At 42.7% G+C, this 27,622-nt stretch overlaps 1 protein-coding gene across 1 annotated transcript in view; it reads left to right on the plus strand.

The window, feature by feature from the left end:
• Tprg1 (tumor protein p63 regulated 1) overlaps positions 1-27,622 on the plus strand; it is a 130,568-nt gene that overhangs the window by 53,883 nt on the left and 49,063 nt on the right. The window contains exon 4 of the mRNA XM_051150788.1: positions 14,470-14,646. Coding sequence (XP_051006745.1) covers positions 14,470-14,646 — 177 coding nt within the window. The remainder of the gene's footprint in view (positions 1-14,469; positions 14,647-27,622) is intronic.

The raw sequence follows: 27,622 nt of genomic DNA on the forward strand, positions 1-27,622 counted from the left end.
TAGAAAAATCAACTACATCTTCAATGCGACTAAAACAGGGAAGGAAAACTAGGACACTATGAGAATGAACTAAGATTTTGTTGCTGTTTGTTTTATTTTTATTTTTTGAGACAGACTTATCTATGTAGTCCTGGCACTCTTTTGTAGACCAGGTTGGCCTCAAACTCACAGAAATCTGCCTGCCTCTGCCTTCTGAGTGCTGGGGTTAAATGCATGCACCACCCAAGCCCAGCAAACTGGGATTTTTTAAATTATTAAAATTGATGTTTTGCTTTAGATTCACAAAGAAGCAAAAAATCTCATGGTGTCTCCAATTTGGTACTTCAAGTCCCATTTTCTCATTGTGGAATTTCAGCCCTTGGCTACATCTGATTAGACTCAGGGTCTAATTCCTGCCTGTGACCCAAAGCGACAGTTCACATGAATGAGCTAATCTGTATGGAACAGAATTCTCTCTCTGGAGAATTTGAGGGGCAGAGGCTCAGGTCTGCACAGGAAGTAATTGAAGATTAGAGGTGAGGCATGAAAAGTGACCCCAAGCAGCGGGAACAGACAGGTGTGAAAGAAGTACAGATGTTTTGGGAGAAATTGCCTCGGAAAGAATAGAACTGCCCACCCCTGGCTCCTTGTGCCTTTCCAGGTCCTAAGGAGGCTAGCTGTGTTGTGGTTCCTTTTCTTGGATTCCAGTGGGATTCCCCACATATTTTTATAGCACCTACCCTCCTCCTGGGTTTGACTGGTTCAGACTGTGGTTTCATATCCAGAGAGCCATAATTAGCAGACTACAGTGAGCAGATATCTTTTGCCTTTGGATACATAGGAAACAGTGGAGGAGGAGAGATGTGCACATTTGTTCTGTTCTTTGCTTCTGTTCTTCCCTCCTTCAAGCTCCTAACCATGGGGTGGAGTTCTTGGCTACTGCCCAAGTGAATTCCTTAAAGATAATTCAGGGGAGGAGAGGATCCTCCAGGGGTTGGACCTCTTCTGTGCTCCTGGTGTGCTGGAGATGACTTGAGCGATTTAACATCTATTCATTAATTTTGTTGGGGAAAATAAAGACTAGGGTGTTCCCAGATCCTTCTTTTTTGTGTAGCTATTACAACGATGCTATCTTGTTGGTGATAGCATTGTGGGCAGGGCAGAATTGTCTCATAGTGTAGAAAACATAAAAGGGCAAACAAGTAGGTGGAATAGATACAAACTGGGATAGCCATCACACGTACTAAACATGCTGTTGCCTTGGTCACTTCGTGTTAGATCCACACCTCTCTATTGAGGTCAACTCTTGCATCTGTAAAAAAAAAGCTATTATAGGCATGTGATGTGAAAAGTACTAATACATTTCAATAAAATTACAATTACTTCTGTCTGTGATCTGATCCTTGCTTAACATCTCCCCCCCTCCCCCACCTTCCTTGAGTCCTTTATGGACTTTGTAGAACCTCTCCACTGAATTCTGTTCCCACAGATGGTCTCCAGACTCTGTTTTAAGTTTTGTTTTTATTTTATTTGTATCCAGCGTTTTTGCCTTCATGTATGTATATGTACCACATGCTTGACTGTTGCCGATGGAGACCTGCATGCCAGGTGCCTGGAACTCAAGGAGTGAGCCATCACATGAGTGCCAGGAAGTGAACCCAGGTCCTCCACAAGAGAAGCATTGCACTGTACTGCTGAGCCATCTCTCCAGCCCCACATCAGTCCCATTTGCCAGAACTCTTTACTCTCATTCATCTGTGTCTCTTCCTGAATGTAAGTGTAGGAAGCATAAGGGATCGTTTGGTTCATCACTGCTAAAGCCTATAACTGAACAATTCTGCATTTTGGGATTGGTAAGGGTAAGACGTATTTCTGACCCAGTTTATCAGTATGGCTTCTTTTTATTTTTTAAAATATATTTTATTAATTTATTCATATTATATCTCAATTGTTATCCCCTCCATGGTATCCTCCCATTCTTCTCTCCCTCCCATTTTCCCCTTACTTCCCTCCCCTATGACTGTGACAGAGGAGGACTTCCTCCCCCTGTACATGCTCATGGGGTATCAAGTCTCTTCTTGGTAGCCTGCTATCTTTCCTCTGAGGGCCACCAGGCCTCCCCATCCAGGGGACGTGGTCAAATATGGGGAATCAGAGTTCCTATGAAAGTCAGTCCCCACTCTCCACTCAACTGTGGAGAATGTCCTGTCCATTGGCTAGATCTGGGTAGGGGTTTGAAGTTTACTTCACATATTGTCCAGAACCTGGAAACAGTATGGCTTCTTAAAAGCAATTCTTCATTCCATGCAGTAGGAAGTTTGATCGCAAATCAATATCAGTCAAATTCTCTTTTGAGACATAACCCTGAACTGCTTGCTGCCTCGTACCACCTTAGTTGTGCTCATATTCCAGTTGGCTGTTGGCCGATCTGGTTTGGTCAGGCTATGTAAATGGATGGAGCATGGCTGCTTCCATCGACACTCTCACTGGCTTCCAGCTGCTCCACTCCTGAGTTTTCAAAGCAGCCCACGCCAGGCACCTTTAATAATGGGAGTTTCACATATGGCTTACACATGAATTCAAAACAACTCAAATGTGACATCTAATATAATGGATATAAAAAACATCCATGCAAGACAAACAGGCAAGCACACAGAAGTTTGCCTTCTACGCATGGGATTAGTAAATATTCCTTTGACATATAAGGAAGTTGGAAATAGGTATTTTGTGTATCTGAAAAAGATCAACAAGCTTGAGATATTTTCTCTTTTAGTGAATTTGACTTAACCATTACCTAATTGGGTTGTTAATTCAGTACACATTTCATCAATTTTCAAGGGATTTGGAAATTGTCTCCACTGTGATTGTTTTACTAATCAATTATAATTAAGTGAGTCACATGTGTTTTGTGTTTCATTATGGTCTGTGTATGGAGCATTTCTGATCCTCCTAGCATCCTTATGAGGCACTTAGATAACATGGTAGGATTATCTTCCTTTGGAGATGTGGAACTCAAGTCTCAGAAAGAAATAGTAAGTTTGGTATGATCTCCCCCCGCCCCCCAAGACTGGGTTTCTCTGTGTAACAAGAGTCCTGGCTGTCCTGGAACTCTCTTTGTAGACCAGGCTGGCCTTGAACTAACAGTGATCTGCCTGCCTCTGCCTCCTGAGTGCTGGTATTAAAGGTGTGTGCCATCATGCCCAGCCTTTTGGCATGATCTTAACAGCTGACACAAGGCAGAGCTACATCTTCAACGATGGGTCAGCATTCTAGAGAGATGGTCCCTCTTCAGGAACACAGCAGTTGTGAAGCAGACCTGAAGATAAATATTGACTTGTTGCTATCACCTGGCCTCCTAAGAGTCTTGGTAAAACTTCTGCATGCATGTGGACTGTCTTCGGCAAAGGGACACGAGGAAAGAAATAGATGTCTATGAGCCAGTTTCTCAGCACCAGGCTAGGCTGGGACTCTGACATGAAGCAGTAGCACTCTTTCATCTTGGTTTTCCTGCCTTTCAACAGTGAGGAACTAATTCTCTGGGTCGGACAAGAAATACTTGGAATTTCTCTCATGCATTCCAACATAAAAGGTTATGTAAATGCACAAATCTTTCAGTGCCTGCCTGAAAAAAAAAAATCCCCTAGGACTCAGTTCAAAGAGCAGCTACCAGGAGGGCTGGATGTCTTTAGATATGACTCCTGTTTCCTGAGCATCCCTGGAAATGTTAAGTTCATCACCACACCACAAAATCCTCCTCCTGCATGTAGCATCCTTTTTGCCAGGTAGTAGATGCCTAGACCCCAATCTCCACTCTCCTGAATCAGACTTTTGTGAGTTAAAGCTAACTTTTCTGAGTGATTCAACCTCCATGATTTTGATAGTTTCATACATAACACATTGCATCCTTCCAGCCGTCTCGTAACATACTCTGTATTTGGGGAGCCATGCTGTTTTTCCTCTCTCTAAATTTAATAACTCTGTACTTAGCTATATCTCTGGATGATGTTTCAAGACATCCTTCAAACTAAATTTACATAAAGCCTTGCCTTTCTGGTGGCTTTAGGTACATTTCTTCAACAGAGTGCTTAACTAAAAGCATTAGCTGGGGTGGCTGGGAAGGCTTAGCAGGTGAGGTTGAGTATCATTAAGGCTTTCAACCTAAGATTTCTCCTTGGAACCCACACAAGGAAGAAAATAAAAGATACCTCCAAGTGGTCCTTTGACATCCACGCGTGTGCCATGCCACGTGTGCACTCACTCACTCATTCATCCATACAGTAATTAAATAAATGTAGTAAATGTTTTCCGGCACTGTTCTGGAGGTAGACTCTAAGTCCGATTCCATAGTGTTTCACTGTGTGACTCTGGGCAAGCTGCTTACCCTTTTCAGGCTGTGGTTCCTCACCTGTGATGGCGATGATAGTGTGACCTTTCTCACAGAGTTGAAGAGAGCCTGAAGGTACAGTCCACATGAGGCACATAGAGACAAACTTACTAAAAAAGAACCTCAGGTAAATTCTGTTAGTCAGATGTCAGCTGCGCCCCCCCCCCCCTTGTGTAATCTCCAGTTTTCTGGTAGTTTCCTCTCATTAGATTATAAGCTTTCTGGGGACCCAGAGGGGGGTGGGGGAAGGGGCAGGGTACATGGTAAAAGTCTTCTTACTCCAATACAGAGGAACACTGTATAGACCCACACAGGCATTCAGTAACCATTACTGACTAAAGGAAGAGATTTGATGTCTTTCCCCATGGATGGCGGTTCGGGAATATGGCGAGCTCAAGAACATGTTACACACACATCCTGGATGAATCGTGGTGATGTCACTTACAAGTTAGCTTCCTGTCTTGGCTAGAATGCCATAACAGAACACTGTATATTGGATGGGTGATGCAGCAGACTTTTTTTTTCCTTAGCTTCAGAGGCTCCAAGTCTAAGATTATCATGTCAGCGGATTGTGTTGACTTGCTGCTCCTTAAGGGCCTTGTTTTTCTGGCCAGCGGAAGATGCTTCTGGTTGATTGTGCTGAGAAAGAAACCAGTGTCTTTTCTTCATGTAAAGGTGTTCGCTCTACTGAGGGAGCTTTGCTCCCATGACCTCCTTTAAACCCAACCACCTCCCAAGGTTCCACCTCCTCCTAATGTCATTACACAGGGCTTGAACAGGCAGCATAAAAACACTCTACTATGCCTCAGTTTATTTATCTTTATTTGTGAGGGCTGACTGGTGAAGGTTACCATAGCATCTGACACTGTATCTGAGTGAGTTTTTAGGTCTTCTCTCTCTCTCTCTCTCTCTCTCTCTCTCTCTCTCTCTCTCTCTCTCTCTGTGTGTGTGTGTGTGTGTGTGTGTGTGTGTGTCTATGTGTGTGTGTGCATCACTGTAGAAGCTAGACTTGTTCTTCGGGTGCCATCCATCTTCCTTGATTTTTGAGATGGGGACTCTCATTGCCTGGAACTCTGAAAGTAGGCTAGACTGTTGGGCTAGTAGAGCCCTACAGATTGAATTTGCCTGCCTTTACCTCAGTGTTGAGATTACAAGCCCATATCACAGCACACAGCATATTTTTATGTGGGTTTTGGGACTTGAACTTAGGTCCTTGTGCTTGTAAGAGGAGCACTTTACCAACTGAACTGTCCCCCATTTCCTTCCTGTCTGTTTCTTACAGGCATACTCCATCTGCCCAATGTTACATGAATGTTTTTACACTCAACAAGCCAATTCTCCTGAGTTTTTCACTTTTTCACCTTAGAAAAATGTCATCCAGACTTCTCAGCTTGTGCTTCCCCAGCACTAAGCTCTTCAACAGACTGTAGAAAATGGCATGCTTTAAGAGAAGCTTCTGCCAGGGCATGGAATAGGTGCCAGCGACTTCCCTCAGCACTGCGGGCAGCAGACAGGGAACCCTGAGACCACAGTTGGCCCCTGCGGCTCTGAGTTACCTTCATCCAGCCACATCGTACCATCAGGCACCACAGAATCCTTCCTTCCATGTGCTCCTTGTCACGACACAGAGCTCTGTGTGTGTGTGTGTGTGTGTGTGTGTGTGTGTGTAGCCGTAAGACCTTCTCAGTATTCCTAATAAGGTACACAGAGCCTGGTACAGGACAGGAGCATAGGATAGTGGGAAAACACTGGTGAATCACAAATAGCCAGGTTTGGAGACCTGGGAACAGAGAAGGTTTGTGGTATTGGCTTTTTATTAGAAACTGTTTCTTTTGAGGACCTCCCACTTTAAACAAACTGGAGTGGCTTAGGGAAAGACTAACCAAATGACGGAAAGAAACGTATGTGGGTGATTTAGCTAAACATTTTACAAGACTCCACTTAACCCGCGGGCCGGGCCTCCTTTGCTCTAAGGCCACGTAGCTTCCATCTGTTTGTGGTTGAATGACAAACCCAAATTGGATTCCTTTCAGGTCCTAGAACCCAGTGGATGATCAAGGAATGCATGTGGAATCAATGATTCAGTGTTTTCCTCCTTGTTTGCTGACTCTGAGCTAGCCAAGATCCTGTCTTCTTCTCTTCAAGGGCTTGAGCAGAACACTTCAGTTGATTTGTAGATCACAGATAATGACTTTGTTCAGCATCAGAGGAAATGTCTGTACTGAGTTATAGGTCTGTCTGTCTGTCTCTGTGTCTGTGTCTGTCTCTGTCTCTATCTCTGTCTCTGTCTGTCTCTCTCTCTGTCTTTCTGTCTCAGTCTCTCTGTCTCTGTCTCTGTCTCTGTTTCTCTCTCTGTTTCTCTCTCTCTCTCTCTCTCTCTCTCTCTCTCTCTCTCTCTCTCTCTGACACACACACACACACACACACACAGGCACGCATGCAGAGAGAGACAACACATTAGAAGAAAATCATTTTCAGAAGGTCGTTTACAAACTATGTATTGATTTTCTAGTCTAAAAAGAGCAACTGGAAAATCAAAATATCACTGGACACAGGACTGGGCTGCAGGAGGGTACCTGAGATGACCCGAATCACAAGATAACTGGCCCTGGTAACTTACAGGATTGGTATGGCCTGTCATCGCTAGTTCGCTGTTGCCCTCTGCTGGTGAATCTTGCCATCTCAGGAAGCTGGAGTTCTCAGATGTTCTCCAACCTGGGCATTTGGCTCCTCCAGCCTGCCAGGAATGTCAGGGATGCTGGTGTAAGGAAAAGTGGTTGGAAGTAAACCATGCCAGGGAGGACTGTGCCTCACATAGGGAGTAAGGTCGTGTGTTTCTGTTCTTTCACCACACATTTTTCTTGTTTGCTGAGACCTGGCTGGGCACAGTACAGAGACCCAGGTATGGATTCTGCACTAGAGGAAACCCCATTCAATATATGAGGTGAACGACTGCTTGGACCAGCACATAAATAAACTGTCATAGAGAGACAATTGTGGCTAAGGCCACAGAAGAGGCACTGAAGACAGCTTTGGTGTTCTTTGGAGAAAGGGCAGCCTCTTTTAGGGTAAAGATCCATGCAACAGACAGCATATACACTGGGAACATGAAGGATAATTTGTATTTTCTATCTTTCAATTCAACTTTTTAGGGGGTTACTTATTTTTAAATTTTATTTGCATTGGTGTTTTGCCTGCATATATGTCTGTGTGAGGGTGTCAGATCCCCTGGAACTGCAGTTACAGACAGTTGTGAGCTGCCATGTGGATACTGGGAATTAAACCTGGGTACTTTGGAAGAGCAGCCAGTGCCCTTAACCACTGAGGCATCTCTCTAGCCCCTTACTTCCATTTAAATTTTTTAAAATTTTATTTGAAAGCTATTTGACGATTTCATAAATGAGCACACTATGTTTGCATCATTTCCAAGCCCCCTCCAATGCCTTACATTTCCCCTCAATCCCTCCTTTTCAAATCAATGACCTCTTCAGACGTGTGTGTGTGTGTGTACAGAGGGAGTGGGGTTGATGGAAGCCTATTTATTAATGTCATCCTTACTCGCATGTGTTTAGGGTTAGGCTGTCTTCCCCAGGACAAACAGTTTCTCCCTTCTTCTACAGCCTTTCTGTGGCTCTTCATCTAGGGGGTAGAGCCTGGTTAAAGTTCACTCCATCCTATCAGCCTCTCACCTGGAGAGGTCCATGCAGGTGTCATGGAAACAGATGCTGAACCCGTGGGAGCAGCATATCTGGCTTGTCCAGAGGACATTATTATGAAACAGCCACCCCAGTCCTCAGGGTCTTTCATCACTTCACTTCCCGTTTCCTCTTTTCTCCATGTTAGCCTCTCTTCCTCCTCCACAGTGAAGACCTCCTCCAGTTTTTCCCACCTGACCCAGCACCTGTTCGTAGCACCTGTGTCCTGCTATGCCCATCCCTAGAGGTCCTCTCACCCAGTGATCCCTTTTCGTTCCCAGCTTCCATGGTTGGTCCAGTTTATATCTCACAGACTCAGAGCTAGGATTCACAAGTATTGGAGAACATGTAGTATTTGTCTTTCTGGGTCTGTGTTAGCTCACTCAGTATGTTTTCTGATTTCCATCCGCTTACCTGAATGTTTAATTTCTTTATAGCTGAATAGAATTCCATTGCGCTTATGGACCACGTTGTCATTACCTACTTGTGAGTTGATGGCTGCTTCCAGTTCCTAACTATTGTGAATGAATGAAGCTGCAATGAACATAGCCAGGGAAGTATCTGGGGTAGGATATTGAGTCCTTTGGGCATACGCCAAGGAGTGGTATAGCTGGATCCTACAAGGGTCCGCTTTTAGCCTTTTGAGAATTCTTTACACTGATTTTCATAGTAGCTGTACCACTTTGCAGTTTCTCATCATCCCCCCCCGCACCCCCCCACACATCTTAGCCACCCTGGCTGGGGTGAGATGAAATCACTAGCTAGGACCTTGTTTGCTCAGGAATTAGTCCCCCAAATTCACAAATAAAAAAATCCTCCAACAAAAAGCTTCTGCATTGCAATGGAATCTATCGACTGAGTGGAGGAGTCCACAGAGTGGGAAGACTGTGTCAGCTGTATATCCAATAGAAGGTTGATAGGCAGGTTACACAAAGAGCTTAAAATTCTAAGAAGACAAACAACCAATTTAAAAATGGACCACAGATCTGTACAGAAAGCCTGAAAAGGAAGTGAAAATGGCTAAGAAATATCTCTTAAAAATGGTTTAGCAACCTTATCAATCAGAGAAATGCAAATATTTTCTAATTATAGAAGTAACTATTTTAGTGTCTGGGGAAACAGTTGTCATTAAAGTGTTTGCTATACACACATGAAGACCCAAGTCCATAGCCCCAGAACCCACATAGAAACTGGACAGGTGGCAAAGACCTGTAATCTCAAGGAAGAGACCGAGAATCCTGAAGCATTCTTGCCAGTCAGTCTAGGCAATCTGTGAGCCAGTTTGAGTGAGAGGCCCTGTCTCAAAAAAAGCAACCAGAGACACTTGGTTTGACCTCTGATCTCCACATGCAAGAGCATATATGTGTATGTGCCCTTGCCAGACATGCATGAATACTCCCTGTCTCTCTCCTATCTGTCTTTCTGCCTGTCTGTCTGTATCTCTCTATATACAAACATATATGTGTGTGTGTGTGTGTGTATAATCATGCCATACATATATATTCTCTCTATATGTACATACAAGTGTGTATATACATATATGTGTAGATATAAACATAAATAAATAATAAGTATATAAATTGATTTCAGTGAATAAAAGCATGCCTGCGCGCGCACACACACACACACACACACAGATCATTTGAAATTTCACCACTCCAGAACAATAATGAAAGTTAAATTCTGATGTGTGCACTACTTTGGTTTTACATCTTCTTCTTTCTCATGATTATGGCATGAGCTTTCCTCAAAAAACATACTTATTTTTTTAATGTTCTGTTTTTATGGGAGGAGGGATGCTTCAGTTTGTTAAAAATCATGATCAGAAATCCCCAGGCTGCACGAGCAGCACGAGCATACTGTACAAGGTGAGTGAGACACAAGTTATATAATCATAAAAACAACTATAAAATTTCCTCCAGGATAAAGGAAATAGAGTTTCTGTGTCAGTGCATGTTAGAAAGACTAGAAATGTTCACAGAGGCCAGGCTATGTTGCAGTGAGCATGGGTGGAGCTCAAGTTTGTAGGCCTAGGCAAAGGCAATTAATACATTGGCCTACAAAGGGACCAACACGTACAATGGCACTTCAGGAGGGGATAGTGCCAATGCAAAGGTAAACATGGAGATGGAGTCCAAAGACTGGGCCTGAAACGTAACTGATGAGGCCTGGCCTGGCAGGGCAGGGTTAAAATGTTTTTCTCACTTTCCAGGCATGGTAGCACATGTTTGTTAACTCCAGAACTTGGGAGGAGGAGACCTGAGACTCTAGGTAAGAGAAATATAGGAGAATGGGAAAATAGAAGGATCCAGAAGGTCGTAGAAACCTACAAGAAAAACATTGTGATGGGTGGATCAGGGCCCAAGGGAGGTCGGCTCAAACTACTGCACCAACCAAGGACAATTCAAGTAGTACTCTGATCTAGCCAATGGACAGGCCATTCTCCACAGTTATGTGGAGAGCGGGGACTGACCCTGACATGAACTCTGGTGCCCCATATTTGACCACTTCCCCTTGGTAGGGAGGCCTGGTGGCACTCAAAGAAAGAATAAACAGGCAAGATGAGACTTGCTAGCCTATGACCCTATAGTGGGGGACAAGGTCCCCCTCAATCATAGACCTAGGGGAGGGGAATAGGGTGAAAGTGGGAGGGAGGGAGGACTGGGAGGATACAAGTGATGGGATAACAATTGAAATGTAATCTGAATAAATTAATTTTTAAAAAGACAAAAAAATGTGAGGCCAGTCTGGACTACTTATCGTAAGGCCAACTAGGGCTGCAGAATAGAACTTTTCTCAACAAACAAACAAACAAACAAACAGCAACAGCAGCAGCAGCAAACAAGCAAACACACAAACCAAACCCAAAGCTCCTCAGCGACAAGATAAATAAAAAACACCCTAATTTTCTAGTTTGTTTTGCCATTTGCCATAAGAGCAACAGGAAATTACTGAAGCTCTTTAAGCTGAGTGAGTGAAAAATGATTGATTTTCAAACAAACAAACAAGCAAACATCCAAAAGACAAACCTACAAATAAGCCAAAAGCAAAACTCAGGAAAGAACCATACTGCTAAAGCAGGGTGCAGAAGTTGCTGGAAAAAGCAGATGCAGGTAACGCAACAGCTAAAGATACAGCAGCTGCAATAGTGCAATCTAGGGACAACAGTCTACCTGGCAAGGACGGTGATGGTAGAGGTGGAGAGAGGTGGGTGGTTTGGAGACATTTTGGAGTGAAATCATTCAAATTTGGCATGAGAGGCTGGATGTTAAAAGTAAAGAAGAGCTCCAATGACTGCAGAAAATGGGTAGCAAGCTCTTCCCCAAGTCACTAGGGAGAGAGCCCAAGCTAGGCATCGATGGGATGGCTCAGTATTTGTTTCAGGCCCCTGTGCATAGGAGCCCGCAATGTGTAACACCGAATGTGCCATTTCAGTTGGCGTTCCTCTAAAGCAAGAGCGCTTGCATTCAGTCTAAAGGGTTATTGTGGGGAATAAAGGAGAGCATTGGAGTCCCAGGCCTTAGTAGCCTCGCGGAGCAACAGCAGTTCTGTGCATCTGTTACCCCTTTTGCTGTGTTTGTTATTGTTGCTACACAAACTTCAAGGGTCTTAGTATCAGGACTATGTGGCTCAGTGTTTGCATGAATTCTTTAAGCCATGGAGGTATCACTGAAGCCCAAATCAACACCACCACATAGGAGCTGGAGATGGCGGCCCAAGCTATTCATTATAGGCCTGAGTGTTTACTTGAATTCAGACATCCCGGCATGTAAATTATGCAGAGTCTGTGTCACAGCAGAGCACTCTGTGTTCCTAAAAAGATTTCTCCTCCCCCTCCATCCCCCCCCCCACCCCGGAATCCTTTACCTTTTAAAATAAATCTCATTATGGAGTGCTGACATTTTCAGCATAACCATTCAACCAAAAAGCTGCAGGTTTTTCTCTTTTCTTTTTTCTCTCAGACTGAAAACAAGTCTGGTTTATTAGGCAGCCGTGTAGAACACACTGCTAAGTAGATACGATCTATTTAGAGAAGCTTATGTAGATAGCTGATAAGACATTTCAGTCTCCCCATCTTCCCGAGACAGGACGCGTTAAGAGTAGGAGCTGAATGTTGCTGTAGTGAGTGGGTGGAAACCATAGAACCAAGACTTCGGTAAGACCTCTTGGATTCCAGGCTGTTTCTTTTCACCATGCTGTAACTCAGTTTATTTTCTGATAGAATTACTGTGCTCACAGCCTCCTTCGAAGGCTGTCAGCAGGTGGAAAGATAGTATGTGTAAACACACAGCGGCCGTTGTGCACTGGGGACCCCAGTCAATGCTCAGCGTTTACACCCACTCCTCCTCCCATGGATGTAACTTTTAATCTTCTCTTACGCATCTTTATACGACAAAGAAGGAGTCATCTATATTCAGTTACCCAAAGCCCCTTAGTGACCTGGGTCCCAACCAACACTAAGTTTAGAAAGCAAGGGAGTCATTTCCCATACTCCTCTCCGCAGACCAATGAGGGAAGTATCGCGTCCAGTTTGCAGACAGTCTACGTAAGCTAAAAAGAAGTTTAAACTCCAATCGTACAGGATTATTAAGTGATAGAAATTCATGTTCCCACTCACGTAGCCATTTTCCCCCAAAGGATCCAAAATCAAGTTGGGCATCCAAATATGTTTTTATTTCATACACACAGACTTCCTTGTACATTTTCTTACATATAGGGTTGGCTATACTTACTGCAACTATGCCACCTTCTATAAGCAGCATTTTGTATGGCCAGCGTCTTTATGGTACCCATGGCTAAGAACTTTGCATATTGTTTTTTTTTAACTAGAAATTATAGAGATTTTCTTTTAAAAAAGTCAGACAATGAAATCAGCCAGACTCAAAGACTGTACAACGAACATCCATACGGTTCAGGTTGCCGTTCAGAATGAGCTCTGTGGAGCTTTCAATGTCAATTATATTTGCATAATTTTAATAAAATTGTGTGTAATTATAATTACATAATAAAACATAATAACATTTCAATAATTTTGAAATAAAAAATAAATTATGTAAAAAAAAAAGCTTAAGGTGTTTCTAGGCAGCATAATTAGAGGCCAGGCTTATACAGTAAGAAATGTAGGAATCTGAACCAGGACTGTGACATTGAGTGTTCTCTCTGTTGTAAGATGACTCTGGGCAGATAGAGCTCTGGAACTTGTCTTAGAAGCTTCTGATTTGGTCCTAATTTAAAGGGATGCTGTGCAGGAAGTTGAAGAGAGCAATGCCATTCCTTGCACATTGTCAGAACTGCACCATGGTTACCATTCAGTGAATGGTTGGGAGCATGGTGCTCATAACCATCACTGCATTGATTACATGTGGTCAGAACTCAGACAGGAGTTGGCCCCAAGACAAACGTTTCAACCTTTTAGTAAAAAGCACACATTAAAACAATTCTAATAAGTCAAAAAAGCTCTTTAAAATTAACTTACTTTTATATATGTGCACACTGAAATAGCATGCATGTATGTGCACCGTATATGTGCCTGGTGCTCGCAGAGGCTAGAAGAAGATGGAGGATTCCATAGACCTGCAATCACACATGATTGTGAACCACCACGTGGATTCTGGGAATTGAACCCAGGTCTTCTGGAAGAGGAACCAGTGCTCTTAACTGCAGAGCCATCTTTCCAGGCCCATCAGTCATAAAGCTTTGTATCCTGAAAGATATACTAGGCTGAGGGATAGGAGCTGCAGAATATGATCACTTCCTCTTAATTAGAAAGCACTGATATTTCCTTCTTGTTTTCCTTTAGGACTCTTAATTCACAGTCAAAATGTCCCACATATACCCCTAAAAGTCTCTCACTTTGGGAGCAAATTAGATTAGTTAGCACTTACCACGTGTCTGCTATTCAATTTCTTGGCCATCTCTTCACCAGATGCATATGGTGAGATGGGCTTACATCATGGTGTTCTGCATTTAAGTCTCTGCTTCATCATCTCATAGCCAGTGGTTCCCGGAGGTCAGTGTAAGCTAGGTAGTAGTGAAGGGACACTGAGGAGCAGCCTGAGTTAGGAAAAGAACATTGCTGGTATCCTTGGAGGCAGACATTTTTCCAGAAGAGCAGGGAGGATGTGAAGTACCAGTGGGTTAGAGGTAGACTTGGCTTTTCCCAAATCGTTTACCTAATGGGGAAAATGTTGAGTTCTGTGGTCATAAGACATTTATTCCCCTGTTTTTCTTTCTTTTTTAAAAAATAATTCTTCACTCATCTCTTATATCCTGGGGTAGACTTGCAGATGAAGAGTGCCAGTAGGTGTTTCTTAGCCCCCTTTTCTCCATGGTTCTTGATGTCTTGCTGACAGCTCTTATTTTTAGTTGAGAGTCCATGTAACCATTTCTTCTTCCTGTTTGTTTCTACAGGATTGATCATTGGAACAACGAGAAGGAGAAGGTCCTGCTACTCACAGACAAGACCCTCTTGATCTGCAAATATGACTTCATCATGCTCAGCTGTGTGCAGATGCAGCAGATCCCACTGAATGCCATCTGCCGCATCTGCCAGGGCAAGTTTGCCTTCCCAGGGATGTCTCTAGACAAGTGAGTACAACGCCTCAGACTTGGAGAAGCCATGAGACAAGGCAGACATGTACAGGGGGATCAGTAACACAGTGGATTGCAAAGCATAGTCTGGAAGAAAGAAGAGGAAAAAGGGAATCGTACCATTAAGCTCATCAAAATACTGAGTTCACTTCTAATTGATGTTAGGGACCAGATAAGTAAATTGGTAATTTAGAACAAGAGTCTAAGTAAATAGATGGACATATTTAGGTAGGAAGAGCTATGAGAATAAAGAGAAAATGTTCTTACTCAATTCACATGGCAAACAATTAGAGGCTTCCTTGGAGAGCACTTGAGCATGTATTGTTGCATAGGAGCTATCCAGGCAGGCAGAAGGGTCAAATGGTATTCTAAGCAAGAATAGCATAGCCTCAAAGAGTAAGGCAGGGCAGGTGACATGTGGTATGGTTGGCGATCCAAATTGTTCCGTAAAAGCAGATGGATAGATCTTGGCATACTCAGTAGCTCTGTAGATTTGTCAAACTCCTCCCTGGAGCTCAAAAGTCTCAGACCATTGATGAGCGACCAGCAGAGGTCTACAGTAGAGTGTTGACCTGGGTAAGTTGCTGCATTGATCTCAGAAAGACTTGTATTCCCCAATCCTTTTAGATATAAGCCATAGGACGGCCATTTTCATCGAAAGCTGAAGGGGAGTTCTTCCCATAGGACTGCATGCTTACAGAAGACAGGCGCCATTTTTGGCCCTGGCATTGGGTTTGGCACGTTCTGTGACCCAAGAACTCAAGTACCTTGAACATATGGTTCTCCTTACCAAAGCTCACCATATCAAAGAGCTGTGTTTAATTCATTCTTTTCATGCATACAAGAAGTAACTACTTAAGTTCCTTTATTGGATTTTAGAACAAGAAGGTTTTTCGATTGAAAATAATATACACTTGCACACTTAAAATGTATTTAAATGTTATAAAATATTTATTTTTAAGACCTCTGTTTTCTACTCCAGACTCTCTCTCCAACATTCTTTACACGGATGCCAGTAACTTATTGCCCACTTCTGAAGAAATTGCCTACAGATATAAAATACCAACAAGCCTCTGGGTATACACCTTTGAAATCACACAACCGAGGCTCAGTCTCAGCCTTTACTAAAGCAGAGTGTTACTATTTAAATCTACTTAGCTAGCTTTTCATGATGGACATTTAAGTTTGTCTTTGCTACCTCCAACTGTGCTCCTGTAAATATTCTTGCCTGTGGGACTTTGCATAAATGTGCAAATACATCTGTAATCATCTAAAGTTCCAGGAATGGGATTCACTAGGTTAAAGCCATGAAGGGAGTAATTTTTTTCTGTAAAATGCCATTATTTTACTAGAGCAAGTATTGGTCCTTTCTGATTTGTAAGGGATACTTGTGTGTCAAATAACATCATCCCTTTTCTACTGTGCATGTCGTATGCCTTTCGCTCTAGTGTTTCACAGCACTTAAAATGTCATAGTGTTATTTTGTGGCCCTTGGTTCTTAAGTATCAGATTTACCATTCAGTCAGGGTTTTGAAATTTGTCTTTTTGAGGAAGGTATTATCAGAAACAGAATTATAATATACTTTGCCGTGTTTGAGTTCATAATTTAGCTTCAAAACATGGTTAATTTGCTTTTCATCTGAAATTTGCTTGAGTGGGGAAATGTTCAAACAGCTAAAATTCTCTACATTACTTATTCAATATTCCACTTTTCTCTGCTGTTTGAAATGCACCTGCAGCGTCTATTGCCTCCCCCCCACCCCCATCTCTGGGTATGTCCACAGTGTCCTTTCCATTGTGCTCATCAAAGCCCAGGACAGTTTTAATAATTCTACCGGACTCTGTGCTGCCATGTGTGACTTACTTGGGTCTGTTGTTTGTTGCTTTTGTGTTGTCAGAGTTTAATATACACATTGTGATGTCCTCATACGATGAGTTCAGAAATGTTCTAGTCTTTGTTTTCTAGAAGATTTTGTTTGTGAGTAATTTCATCTCTGTCTTGAATGTCTGATAGCACTTACACAGGAAATCTTAACATTATTAGGGGGAACGGTTTCTTACATAAAATTATTTTGTGAATATTATGTAATTATACTTTCTTTTATTTACTTGCTTTTTAGTGAGCTGTGTATTTCTGAGGAATCTCTTAAGCATGTTTAAGTTGGGCTTGAAGGGATAATGTTATTAACATTGTTTCTCGTTTCCCCTTGGATGTCAGCAAACTGTTAGTAATGCTTTCACGTCCTGCTAAGGGTGGTCTGTGTCCTCTGAGTTTCCTACTTTTCTATTAGTTTAGTTAGCTTTAGAAAGACCTGCCTTTTGTCCCCTTTTAGCTGCTCTTCCCTGTTGCTTGTTACTATTTGCTACACTTCTGCTCTTTTCTCTACATTTTTTTCTCACCTGTTTATTCAGGGCTTCTTCTTTTTCTTCTGTAACTACTTAAAGAAGACACCGAGGTTATTGATGTCAGACTTGTCTTACGTTCTACTACGAGTATTCAAAGTTATCCTTTAAATATGAATTTGAAAGTCTGAGTTTATGTGCACCACATGCATGTAGGTGCCTCAGGAAGCCAGAAGAGGGCATCAGATCCCTTGGAAATAGAGTTAGAAAAGGCTGTTTAAAAAAAAAAAAAGCACTATAGGTGCTGAGCACTGAACCTGGATCCTCTTAAAGGGCAGCGGGGGTTGGAGGGTGGGGAGGGTAAGTGCTCTTAAATGCTGAACCACCTCTCCAGCTCCCCAGTGCTCCTCTTTATTTTTGGCAATGCCCAATGTTTTAAAAGTTCAGTTTTAAATCTGATATTATTTTAGTACCTCCCTCGCTTTTATCCCTACTTTTCCCATTGAACAACACTTTTCAAACTTTAGTCTCTACTTACTAAATCTCTGTATTCACAGTATGTTTCTCTTTTTTTAAGTTTTTTAAAATTAATTTATTCTTGTTACATCTCAATGGTTATCCCATCCCTTGTATCCTCCCATTCTTCCCTCCCTCCCATTTTCCCATTATTCCTCTCCCCTATGACTGTTCCTGAGGGGGATTACCTCCCCCTGTATATGCTCATAGGGTATCAAATCTCTTCTTGGCAACCTGCTGTCCTTCCTCTGAGTGCCACCAGGTCTCCCCTTCCAGGGGACATGGTCAAATGTGAGGCACCAGAGTACATGAGAAAGTCATATCCCACTCTCCACTCAACTGTGGAGAATGTTCTGACCATTGGCTAGATCTGGGTAGGGGTTTAAAGTTTACTGTCTGTATTGTCCTTGGCTGGTGCCTTAGTTTGAGCGGGACCCCTGGGCCCAAATCTGCCTATCATAATGTTCTACTTGTGGGTTTCTAGGACCCTCTGGATCCTTCTACTTTGCTATTCTCCCATGCTTCTCTCATTTAGAGTCCCAATAGGATGTCCTCACAGCATGTTTCTTATATCAATCCCATAGATCACATAGTTAATACATTCTGGTCACATTCTCCTTTTAACTAGAATGGTTACTATTTACACTTTTTGATAGGATTGATTATCTGTAACTCGTTTTTTATTTTTCCCTTTATATTTGACTCCTTTGTTCTTTTTTGCTCGTGTTTTGATTAAACAATTGTTATACCTAGATTCTAGTACACCCATTCATTTTCATCTAGGTGTGTGTTTTGGTGACTTTATGGCAGGGTTCTTCAAACTTAACAGTATTGGTGGCTTGTACAAGGAAGTTAATTTTTTTCTGGAAAGCTGTTCTGCATTGTTTAGCATGTTCAGCAGTGTCCCTGGACTCCGTGTACGTACCTACCACTAGTGATCACTTGAGTTCTTTCTATCTTTATTGATTTACCTTTTCCAGAGTGTCACACAGCTGGATCTGCATAGACTCTCCAGATTGACGCCCTTAAATATTTCTTTAAGATTATTTTGTGTGCTTCATGTCTTGATGGATCTTTGAGGATACTCATCTACTCTCTTACTTTTTCAACTGTATAATTTACTGAGTATTTTGCATTCAAACCACTAGTTTTTAAAATTCAGAAATAGTTGAAAACGATGTTTTAGCTTTCTAAGTTCCATATTTGATGAATGATAGACACACAGACATTGTGTTCATATTTTCTCTCTTTGCCCATTTATTTAGTAAGTTTTCTAGCTACTTGATCCATTATGGGCTGAACAGGATGAATTGCATTTCTTGGTTGCCATGGCGATGGTTTTTACTTTTATCAGGGTACAGTGTGTTTAGTTATAATGTGTTGTTTATGGACTTTTATAGGTGGTTAGTATACTTTTCATTATAAACTGCCTATTCTTCAATCCTTATGTTCGTTTAGAAATTTTTCACAGTGTGTCATTACCTATTTTTAAATTTCAACTTTCTGAATCACTTTGCATGTAGAGCTTCATTAATTTTAACCTTCCAACCCAGGATGGAGGTTGTTTAAGATGAACTGTTTGGAGCTGGAGAGATGGCTCAGAGGTTAAGAGCACTGGCTGTTTTTCCAAAGGTCCTGCGTTCAATTCCCAGCAACCACATGGTGGCTCACAACCATCTATAGTGAGATTTGGTGCCCTCTTCTGGCCTGCAGGTGCACATACAAGCAGAATACTATATGCTCACAACCATCTATAGTGAGATTTGGTGCCCTCTTCTGGCTTGCAGGTGCACATACAAGCAGAATACTATATAAATAGTAAATAAATACATCTTTTAAAAAAAGATGAACTGTTTAAGTACAGTTAGGTAATAGCTACGGTCTTAGTTCTTCCCCTTTGATTCCTTATTATAGTTTAGGAGCACATCGCCATGTCGTTTATGTTTACATAACATAACATATTGTTTATGTTTTAAACTCAGTGGAGGTTTTTCCTTCAAATTTACCTTTTGTAGTCTGTGCCTCATTCAGTGGTTGCCTGGCTCCAAGCCTAACTGAACACAATATTCTATCTTTTATACTCAACTACTTCTACATCATTAATTTTCAATACATTTTTCTTACAATAAGCATCATCACTTTAATGATTATTTTTCTTGAGTAACGCTTCACGTGATGCTCTCTCTTAATTTACACTGAACCCCCCCACTTTGAAAGCTGAGAACTCTGTTTCCTTAAGTCTCCCATCCTTTGTCTCTTTCATTCGTTAGTTTCGCCCGTCAATTTTTACTTTCATGGAATATTTTATTCACCCTCCCATGAGGCATCCAATTATTACTCCTGGGAACTGATGCAACTCCAGGCCCCCTAATTAATCTGTGTGGCTTTATCCAGGTTTGTGTCCTGCAGTTAGACGGGGAGAGGCTGGGTCAGGGCCTGCCGCTGTGCACAGAGATCTGGCATGAAGGGGTTCTTGAGTGAATACTGTGTAGGGAGGCTTAACAGGACTTGCGTATCAAACAGCTGGGTTAGAAGCACAGCTAGCTCCTGGGTTCCATCCGCAGTGGCTTATGCGGCTGTTAACTTTATTTCCTCTTCTTCAAGAAGATGTAGTTAATAGTCATTCTGCTTCATTAATAGCCTTAGTGTTAGTTCTGTTCGAATGACATGGTAGAAAGCACTTTGTAATATGCCTCATGGATATCAGGTGCTGACAAGCTCCGGGTTTCTTCTAGATTAAAGCTTTTGTTAACATGGGACTAAGTGGATTCATTTGATGGTTATCTTTGCTTCCAACTGAGTTGGCCTTTCTCGGTTATTAAGTCATCACTCTTAGGTCAGAAGTGAGGCAGCAGGAGGCAGAGTAGGAGGCGAGAGAGCAAAGAGCAAGACAAATTGACTCCTGAGAAAATCCTGGGTAGAGTCCAGTGAGCTCCCTCCTTAAAAGAAACACCGGCTAAGAACACCACTACACTGATAGCCCTGGCTGCTGGTGATAGTGCCGGTTATCAAGTGCCCCTGTCTCCTCTGTAACCACTGACTTTCAACAACCGGGAAAAAGCCAGATTGACTGGCTGCATTTGTGCATAAGAAAAGTGAAAGATTTTTGGGTTCCAGGCAATGTCAGCTATTACCTATTATAGTTGAGTCTAAAAACCTGCTCTCTCTCTCTCTCTCTCTCTCTCTCTCTCTCTCTCTCTCTCTCTCTCTCTCTCTTTCTTCCTTTCTTCCTTCCTTCCTTCCCTTCCTCCCTCCCTCCTTCTTTCTCTTCCTCTCTCCCACTTTTCCCTCTCCTCTGTTCTCCTCTCCCCTCCTCCTCTTCTCTCTTTTCCTCTCCTTTACTCCAGTCTCCTCCTTCCCCCTTTGTTTTCTATTTTTTTTTTTTTGCCTCTTTTCCTCTGCTCTTGATCTTGCTCCTCTTTCCCTCTACAACTCAGAGTGAAGACCTCATTTTTTGTTGCTGGAGTTACACCTTCTCCTAAGCACAGAATGGAGCAGAACACATGCCAGTGTGCACTGCATGCTGGTATTTACAGAACAGTTGTATTGTTTAACTCAGTTTAGTTTTGGTGTCATGCAAAGGAAGGTGTACTGGCAAGAAAAACTAAGGACTAGAGATGACTTGCTGGTGAAAGAAAAGCTGAAAGAGTCTCCTTGATTTATTCCCCATAAACAAAACCAGGAAGTAGCCTGGTCTCTCTGATCCGAACCCCAAATGCTATTTTTATCAGAATTGGGTCTGTTCCCAGGTTTTAATTGAAAACTAATTTTCATAATTGTATAGTGTTTATAATATCCCAGAAGAATAGATTAAGGGGAAGACTGACCTTTAACCATCGGCGTAAATCCTACCCACACATCTCCATACCATACAAATCTGGACAAATTCCTAGAACTTTCTTTCCTTTTGAGACACAGTTTTGGTGTTTGGTCCAGACTGATCTTGATTGAACACTTGCCCAGACTTAATCTACTGAGCAATGGGGCTACAGTACTGTGCCACCATACTTGATGTGGCTTTTATTCCAGTGTGCCTCAGTTTCCAATTGACGAAATGTCAATAATAAAACCCTTACAGGCCCCTTCAGAGGGTTACTGTAGATTAAAAGATTGGCGTGGAAGTATTTTGTAAATACATTTATAGATTTAAAAATTAACCCATGTTTACTTTTCAGATTCTCAGTGGTCAGATGGCTCTCCTGCTTCTGGAAACAGAGGGTGGGGGTCATCTGAGATAGCGGCTCTCTACCTTATTTATTTACATGTTTGATTTTTTTTTCAAGACGTGGTTCTCTGTGTAGCCCTGGCTGCCTTGGAACTCACTCTGTAGACCAGGCTGGCCCTGAACTCACAGATCTGTCTGCTCTGCCTCCCGAGTGGAGTGCTGGGATGAAAGACGTGCACCACTACCACTCAGCTACACCCGATTCGTATTCTCCAGTGCGTTTTCATTTCTGAGGGCGCTGTTCCTTTCACTGTGTTCTCATTTGAACTCTCTCAGACAGATCTGCCTCTGAACGACCTGGAGCAAGCCACTTGAATCTACTGCCTCAGTTCCCTCATTTGTGCACTGCCAGTGGGATATAGTAATGCCAGTCTCCTGGGTCTGTACTGAGGGCTGATGAGCTAAACATACATGATGCTGAGAACAGTATCTGATGGGGGAATGAGCATCCGAGTGCCAGAAGCACATGAAAAAGCTTTCCAAGACCTTGCCCTGACCAGCCTTCCTGGTGTGCCTGCCCCTTGTCCTTTCTGATTCTCATTTTGCTGAAGCCATGAAGCCTCTAGGCTTGCCCATTTCTTCGCTGCATTGGCACTCTTATACTCATGCGAGCCTCTATTGGCATAGCAATCTTTACAGAAGCCATTCATTTTTGTGAACTAAACTATTTGGCCTAATCAAATCCTCCTGTGGGGGGAAAAAAAAAAAAAGCTCTAAAGAGGTTTTCTGCTGGAAAATATTGTTGCTGTCACATTGAGATGCCAGCCAAAGCTGGGCGGCCCAGGCCAAGAAATGTCTTCCTGCACGAGGAAGTGTAACACACGTATCTCTCGATGTTGTTCCCATTTGTATTGTGTAAAACACAGGGGTTTGCTCACGGGTCTGGGAAGCGGGTTTCTGTGACCAACATCTGTCCTGCATCTGGCGATGTTCATATCCACTGGAGTATCCTCTGCCCCTGGAGACCTGGTGTGAGCATTTAGAGGAAGGAAAGGTGGTCCTTGCTAAACACTCTTCTGTTGTCTCACCCTCGTGTGTGTGTGAACCCAAGAATTCGAAGGCCACAGTGATGCTCCACGCCCCCACCATGCGAATTTGGCATCCCTTCCTCAGCTGAGAGCTTCAAAGGGCTTCTGCTCTGCGTAAAAATCGGCTCATGGCCCAGGCTGATTCTGCTGGCTTCGCGTCTGTCAGTGTGTTCTAATCACTGTTATAAGTGTGGTTCTGCAGAACACCTTGTAAAATATTTTCCTATTGCTCCAGCAACATCTCCTGTCTAGACAATGTAATTATGAGCACAGAGCAAATAGCTGAAGTGTGTGCCGCCCCCAAGGGTTGCGTAACTCCAGGAGTAGAGCCGGGAAGGCAGAGGGAGTTGTGAGCGCTGTGAGTTACTTTGTGTTTTCCTGACCAGAAAATTGAGCGTACCAAAGGAATCGGAATAACTTTTAATTAAGGAGAAACGATCTGGTGGAAGCTGCTATTTCTGTTGTTATCTCAAACTCAGGGGATTAAAGGTACTAATGGTATTCCGTCTAATCGCATTTTCTCCCCCCCCCCCTTGGCTTCAGAGGCGGTTTATGGTCTTTGCCTTATTTTTTTTTAAAGCTACTTATTAATAATAATCTCTCCTCCCAGCAACCTTTTGGAAACCAAACTCAGCTCCATACATGTAGTTCTTTCCAAGTCATATTAAAATTCAGCTTGGTGAATCCTTTTTGAGATCCAGCCATTCACACACTCCAAAAGCAGGCTCTGGCTTGGGATCCAGTAGAGAGCCACTGTGTCAAGGTCACAGAGGGAGAGAAGAGATTTTCTAGTGGGTGGAATGAAAAGGGTCTGGGGAGCAGGTAAAATAGGGAGGTCTATGTAGAGTGAATAGGAGTTCGGGGCAAGAGATAAGCCCAGGTGGGGTGAATAGGTGATGACTGGCTAGTGGGATATGCCAAGTCTCCCATGTCTTAGAGTTCAGCTGTTTTTAAAAGTTTATTAGAAACTTATGAGTCATCTTAAATGATATAATGAAGAGTTTGGAGTTTAGCCATATCCTGGGATGGTGTTGGGAGTTCTGGGGGAGGATCCTGAAACAGTTTATATTTTCTTTCTACAGGATAAGAGCACTAACAATATGGGAAATGACTTGATTGAAAAACAAAACAAAACAAAACAAAGAAAGTGGCTAGCTAGGAGATACACTCCTTGATAGCAGGGCTAGCAAATCATAGGATTTGATCTGGGCTAGCGGATGGGAAAAATGAGGGCTCAAGTGTGGGAAGACATGGCCAAAGCAGCATCTCAGGCATGGGATGATGGGATTGGGTTTTTGTGGTGTGGGTAAGGGTGGGAGGCGGTTCAGACTAAGCTGTCTAGTGAAGGATGTTCCCTGTGTCTGTTGTTACAGAGCGGTCAGAGTGCACAAGAGACTGTGGGTTGAGATAACTGTTACAACAGAACCAGAACTTGGTTGTGTAAGCCAAGCCAAGAACTGTATTCCATTGTTTTAGAGTCTCTCCTAAGACCTCTGTCAAGCTGCCAGTGGTATATAAGGTCTCTGTCAGAGAGCACCACTTCCACACTCAGGTTGTTGTTGGCAGACCAGGTCCTCACTGGCAGTTGACAGAGGTGTCACTTTTCCTGCCATTGCCTCTTCATAAAGCCAGTGACAACATGGCGGTTGGCTTCTCTTGGGGAGAAAAAAAGAAGGGTTACAGGGAGATGTTCCTTTCTACAGCATTCCACATTGTTCAGAGGCAAGTCACTAAACCAGGCCACGTTTGAAGGAAAGCTGTTACCCAAGACATGCAGATCAGAAAGTAGACATTGCTGCAGGCAATTGGACAGACATCTTCCCACTCACGGACACTAGAACTTTAATCACAGATGTTGACTTAGACTGGAGTGGTGATACTGGATGTAAGTAATGACTTCTCTAAAAAAGGAATTCTAGTGATGGCCATAAGTTAGAATGAGGGGCATTGGAAAGTATATGCTCCAGAAAGCAAGAATATATGGAAAGCAAAGAGGGATCATGGGCTCTGAGGAGCTATAAATGTTATTATGACTCCAGTCTACTGTACCTGGCTTGACAGAAAGTCACGGAGATGGATCTTTTACATATACAGTGAGAAGCTAGAACAACATGGGAGCAGCTAGGACAATCCTAATCTACCTGTTGCTTGTGTGGCATTCAAAAAAAAAAAAAAAAAGTGATGAGGGCCAGAGTCAGAACAAACTGGGAAGCCCTTGTCATGAACTATGGGGCTCCAGAGAAATGGGTCTGATTCAGAGCACAAAATGAGGAAAATTGCTCACTCACCTCTTAGGATAACTACTTCTTGTAATGAGATAATGCCCATAAACCACCTAGGTTCTGTGGTGGAAAAGACATTATATAAACAGATGTCTTTGTCATCGAGGGAAGAGTGGAGCAATGCAAAAGATCGCAGGAAGAAATGCATCTGGATGTCACGGCGTTTGACTCCAAAGGGTCACTTCAAGTCAGTAGGCGGAGGCAGCAGAGTACCACTGGTGGTTGGGAAAAGTGTCGGTGTGGAGCAGCAGGTGTGTGTGTGGGTGGGGGGGGGGTGGTTGCTGTTTTAGCTAATTCACTCATAACGAGCAGCTGTGCTTTTCAATCCTAGTTATGCGAGGGCAACTGCTTACAAATACAATACAGATTCTCCACCTCTGGAGAATAAAATCGAAATCATTCTTCTGACTCTGTCTCCAGTTTGCCTCACCGCTCCTTCTTGCAGTCTTTGTTTGCTCCCCTCTAACATGCGAAGGCTTGAATGAGGTGAAGTCATAATTCTCTGTCATGCCTTGTGCAAATGATTAATCAAAATGTTAGAAGCATCTATTTTTTTTTCTTCTATTAAATGAGAAAAATAAAAACTCTGTCATGGGCAAAAAGCACAGTCACAAAAAAAAAATAAATAATTTTTAAATTTTTCTTTGTGAATATTTGACTCTGCAAAGAAATTGTACACTTGCACTTATATATACACATTTATTGTATAGCATAAAAATAAGGGTGAAGTGGAAGAGACAGGCCAGAGCTGCCATTTCTTTTTCCCACTTAACCCACACATTCTTTCTCTCTCTTTTTCCTTCCCCTTATTCTTCTGAGTTCAAGGCCTCAGCCCCACTCGTGTAAATCGTATCATTTTTCTCTTATAACTCCAAGTTTTTATTCTATTAAAAATATACAGGAGTTGGCTGGGCTAGTGTGGTTGCAGCACTGAGATGGTCAGGGCCAAGTTCAAAGCCACCCTGGGTCATAAAGTGAGACTCAAACCAGAACAACTACCACAATAACAGATACAATTAGGTATGACGTAAGGTCAAGTCTCCTTCATTTGCATACAGCTGATCACTACCTATCTATCCGCTAGAGAAATTAAAGTACTTCCATTGAAAAGTCAGGGTAAGAAGCTAATGGACAGGGTTTGGGGAGCTTGTGTTTCCTGTGGACAGCTCCCTGCTTTTCCATTCTCTCCTCAGTACAACTCCATTTTCCTCTTGCAAAGTAGTGACTGTGAAAATGGGGCTCTAGTCCGTATGAGTCAGGATAAGATATCTGGAGCCGCCGGACTTGGGGAAACAATGACAAATAGTTTTAAATTACCCAGGAGGTAGACAGTCATCGGTGTGAGCAGCAATGAGACCGGTCACTGAGACCCGATAAAAAGTCCTTTCCAATGTTTTAAGTCAGGAACATGCTCTGCCTTGTGGCTTAGTTTGGCTTGTATTTTGATCTGCGCCTGAGTGGAGAGGACCAGAGCCTTTGTTGAGAGTACCCTCGCAAGTCTTCCTACAGACGTCCATATAAGTGTGTAACAGAGCAAGGAACCAATGCATCTCCTCTTCTGAGGCACGACGTCAGCTTGGAAAAGGCACATCGGACCCCTCCTCTCCTTCCACTTGAAAGAAAGAACAACTTCTCTGCAGAGTGTTTTTCTCCATCTCTCTGCTCTGTTAGAACCTTGAAAGTTCTCTCTTCACGCCCTTATATCAGCCATTAGAGTAGGAGGAAAATGTCTTTAAATATTGAGGGTGTGCTGTTGGTGCCTAGCAATTCTCCTGTCTGCCTTTCTGAGAAGACCCCTGAGTTATCGAAGCAGCCATATACCTAAGCAAAATACTATACAATGGACGGAGCGTATCTTGGAGCCAAGCTTTCTCATGTGTCTAAGTTGTGTCCAGTGGAGTGGTTAAGGACAGCCTCTTCCCTTTCTATCCAATGAATGTGGGACTACGGAGAGAAGAGTGGGTGCAAGCAGGTGTCACCTTGATACTCCTGCTCTGCCCACTTTAGGTCTTTCTTTGCCAAGAGAAAAGACGTGCTCATAACATGGGGAACTCGCTGTCATTTGTATATAACATATCATATATATCTATCTACATGTAGCCTATATATATGGATATTCTATATATCTATATACTTGTATATATAGGTATATGTATATATGTGGATATATATAGGATATTCACATATAGGACATACACACATATATGGACACATATATACACACATATGTATGTATGAGTTCCACATGCATTAGCTTTCTTTTGCTTCCCATTCAGTTTACTCTGCTTTTTTTTTTTCCTTAGAAGATGGCAACTATTCCTCAAATACTCTACAGATAAACAAAAGACTAATAGGTAGCTAATCTGGGAAAGCCACTGAGTCCTGGAGCAGGGGAGGCAGGTCCAGATCTGTGCTGTGAGGAGAAGGTGTTAGTTATTCACGTCGCTGGAGGCCTGCTATCCTGTGAGTAACAGAGAGCGGGAGTCAGGTTTCTGATGGTGTTAGCCATGTCATGGGTTACTGGCTGTAAGATGATGAAGCGCCATTGTTGAGAGATAGAATATTTATTTCTTGATCAG

This window comes from Acomys russatus, chromosome 8, assembly GCF_903995435.1.
Source record: "Acomys russatus chromosome 8, mAcoRus1.1, whole genome shotgun sequence".
NCBI lineage: Eukaryota > Metazoa > Chordata > Mammalia > Rodentia > Muridae > Acomys > Acomys russatus.